The sequence below is a fragment of the Lipomyces doorenjongii genome (assembly GCF_038497915.1).
Source record: "Lipomyces doorenjongii strain NRRL Y-27504 unplaced genomic scaffold V1508scaffold_241, whole genome shotgun sequence".
In the NCBI taxonomy this organism is placed as follows: Eukaryota; Fungi; Ascomycota; class Lipomycetes; order Lipomycetales; family Lipomycetaceae; genus Lipomyces; species Lipomyces doorenjongii.
Genome location: NW_027118308.1, coordinates 1 through 3327, shown reverse-complemented (window position 1 = coordinate 3327; position 3327 = coordinate 1). Strand labels below are relative to the sequence as shown.

Sequence of the window (3327 nt, the reverse complement as noted above, 5' to 3'; positions counted from 1 at the left end):
GTATAAATGCCGTATTCAGAGGAGATTTGACGAAAGCCAATGCTGATAAGGAAACGGTGAATGGCGTTGTTCCAGCAGCGGGGGGCCTGCTTAAGGCCGTAAAGTCTTTCTTGAGTCGGCAGACAAGATTTTCTTTCCCAGCGACGACGTAGCCTTCGGGTTGCATCATATAGATCTCCTCTTCTAGATCGCCATTGAGGAAAGCGGTTTTGACGTCACAATGTTCAATTTCTAAAGAAAATTCAGCGGATATAGCGAAGAGTAATCGAATCGATTCGAATCGGATAACAGGAGCAAAAGTCTCATGATAATCAACCCCTTCAATTTGAGAAAAGCCACGAACAACTAGGCGTGCTTTGTACCGTTCGACACTCCCGTCCGCCTTGTGCTTGATTTTGAAAATCTATTTGCAAGTGATGGGACGACGACCTTCAGGGAGTTCCGTGAGTTCCCATGTTTCGTTCTTTAACAGAGACTGATATTCAGAATTGCAAGCCGCAATCCATTGATCTTTGTCAGAGCGGTTAGAGATCTGGCGGAAACTCTGAGGAACATTTTCTTCATTGATGGCGTATGCTTGTTCTATGGCCCGTCTTTTGGCAGTCCGAGGTAGAGACTGGACCGCAGGTCTGGCTTCGGGGCCTCGATATAGGACAATCGTGTCCTGCATATCACCATCGGATGCATCTTCTGTGAGAGGGCTAATTTGCTGTTCTTCGTTACGCATCGTGAGCTGCTGATTTCCGGTGTCAGCTAAGACGATAGTATCAGAAGGCTGACTTGCAGCTAAGTGGACAGGGGCAGTAGATTGACTGTCCGCCACGACGATAGTAGTAGCAGGATCAGTTGGATCAGGATTAACCTGCACAGAGGAGCGAGTCGTATAGTGGCGTGTGCTGAGGTCACTAGCGACACGGGAGGGGGGTAGGGTCACTATGACTGGGAGTATCGGGACCAACCTCCATCGCTTCCGTGGTGACATGCGAGTCGTGTATTGTCGTCGTGATAGGTGAATAGTCGAATAACCGACAGATGTCGACGACACTGGGGAAGGCTCGAAAGTTGGAGGTTCTGAGATAAGCAACTCATCGTCGTCTGTGGAACTAACTTCATGAAGGCCGGGAAATTCGGATTCAACAAACTGCACGTTGCGTGCTATCTGAATGGTCATCGTATGTGGGTCGAGGATCCTATAGGCCTTACTTTGGGTCGAGTAGCCAACCATGATCCCTTTTGTCGATTTCTGGTCCCATTTGGTGCTTCTTTTCGCGTCGGGGGTGAGAACAAACGCCGTACAGCCGAAAGATTTGAGATGGTTGATTGATGGCTTGTAGCCGGTCCAGGCTTCATGTGCCGTCTTCGACTTTGCGCGTGTGATACTGCGGTTGCGAAGATATGCAGCGGTATTGATGGCTTCGGCCCAAAGATATTTCGGGAGTCGAGCAGCAGACAGCATCGTGCGCGCAGCTTCCACGAGCGTGCGATTCATGCGCTCGCTGACCCCATTCTGTTGCGGAGTATAAGGAACGGTCAGTTCGTGTTGGATGCCGGCTTCGTTCAAGAATTGCGTCATAGCGTGGGACAAGTATTCACCACCGTTATCTGTGCGAAGAATGGCGATCTTGTATCCTTTACCGGAAAACCAATTTTCCACTTGTTGCTTGTACCTCTTGAAGTGCTCAAAGTCTTCCTTCTTGGACTTGATGGGAAACACCGTGACATGGCGGGTGTAATCATCAATAAAGGTGACAAAGTATTTCTTGCCACCGAGAGACTGTTGTCGAAACGGACCACAAACATCGCTGTGGATGATTTGAAGCGGTCGGGTGGCGGGAGCTGTCGCTTCATCAAAAGGTGCAGCTGCTTGTTTGCCTTCATAGCAGGCATGACACTTGACTACGTCCCCTGTGTTGGCCTGGGTATTAACAGTGACCAGTTGATGACTGAGCATATACTTGATGTACTGAGAATTGAGGTGACCTAGGCGCCGGTGCCATAGGTCCAAATCGGCAACGTGCTGCGCCTTGCCTTTACTAACTTGATAGACTGATTCTTTGGTAATAATTCGGCCGTTCACCTGATACAAGTCATTATCAGGATGTAGCGTGCCTAGTCGCATAACACGTCCTTCGTTATCTTTGAGGTAAACTTGATTGTCGCGGAAGGACACTTCTAGGCCTGCGCTAGTAGCCCGGGGAACCGAGAGTAAACTTGTCGCCAGTTTCTCAGAATATCGAACGTCACGAAGTTTCAATAGGTGTGGGTGTCCATGTTGATCCTTGACTTCCATATCTACACGACCGATAGAGTTGATAGTGACTAAGTTTCCGTTGCCACTTGAACTTGAAGGTCGACTGGTTCAAGATCGTACATGACCGATTTGGTGTTGCAGTAGTGGTACGACGCGGCCGAGTCAACGTACCACCTTGAGTCCGGTACAGTTGTCTCCTGGGTAGGTGCGGGTCGATGTTCCACGAGGTTCAGTGCGTGTTCGGTCTTCTTGGTGTGCCCTTGGCGGGAGGTGACATTCATGGCGTATTCAGTCGTTTTTGCCTTTCCAATTTCGTTGGTACCTTTCTTGGCAGGGTCCGTATTTTTCGGTTTCCGGCACTTCTTTGCCAGATGCCCCACCTTTCCGCAGTTATAGCAGGTTCGAGTTTCCTGCTTGACGACCAAAGCTGTCTCACTCTTGACAGCTTCGTCGGTTCCAAAGTCCGAGGCGACCTTCTTTAGTCCCCAGAGTCTTTCACGAATCCGAGCACCGATATCTCGAATTGGAATATGTTCTAGTGAGCCAAGACTGGTTATGGCTCCTCCATATTCTGATGGAAGATTGTTGATCATCACCACCTTCCAAAAATCTTCTGCGTTGACCTGGAGGCTTAAAAACTCCTTCAGGACATCGCACTACTCCTGGACCCATTTGTCCACATTCTGATCAGATTGACATTTCCAAGTGAACAACTTGTTGACTAACGCCAACTGCCTGGTCAGAGAAGTCTGGCGGTAACGACTCGCCATGCTCTTCCAAATATGCTGCGCATCCTTAGTGGCCAGCAATCCTGGTTCTTGGTTCCCTAAAGTGAGGATTAGGGTCCAATAGGGCCACATTGTTCTTCCTCACGATGACAGCGGCGTCTTCCAAGTTGAGGGGGTTGTACATCCCCATGCCGCTTACCACATCCCAAGTACCCTTGTGCATGAAGAGAGCCTCCATGTACATTGCCCATTGACGGTAATTCTTGCCGTCAAACTTTACTGTCGCTCCAGCCGTCATCGGAGGACCCAGTACGGCGACGTTGAACCTATGAGACACATCTGGCGCCT

At 49.6% G+C, this 3327-nt stretch overlaps 1 protein-coding gene across 1 annotated transcript; it reads right to left on the bottom strand.

Annotated features, from left to right (window-relative positions):
- Positions 1-1937: 1937 nt before the first annotated feature.
- Positions 1938-3326, bottom strand: V1508DRAFT_443054 (uncharacterized protein). Its single transcript, XM_066942376.1, has 3 exons — positions 3193-3326; positions 2978-3036; positions 1938-2907 (listed from the first exon to the last, which is right to left on the bottom strand). Exons 1-3 carry the CDS (start codon positions 3275-3277, stop codon positions 2320-2322), a joined length of 732 nt encoding a protein of 243 aa, XP_066791952.1. The 5' UTR covers positions 3278-3326; the 3' UTR covers positions 1938-2319.
- Position 3327: the final 1 nt, after the last annotated feature.

Excerpts from the sequence above, each read along its gene's own strand:
- V1508DRAFT_443054 (XM_066942376.1), bottom strand. The coding sequence starts at position 3,277 with ATGACGGCTGGAGCGACAGTAAAGTTTGACGGCAAGAATTACCGTCAA. Across the intron at positions 3,037-3,192 it reads GGCTCTCTTCATGCACAAGG|CATATTTGGAAGAGCATGGC; the intron begins GTACTTGGGATG and ends AAGGATGCGCAG. Across the intron at positions 2,908-2,977 it reads TCTCTGACCAGGCAGTTGGC|TGCGATGTCCTGAAGGAGTT; the intron begins GTTAGTCAACAA and ends GTCCAGGAGTAG.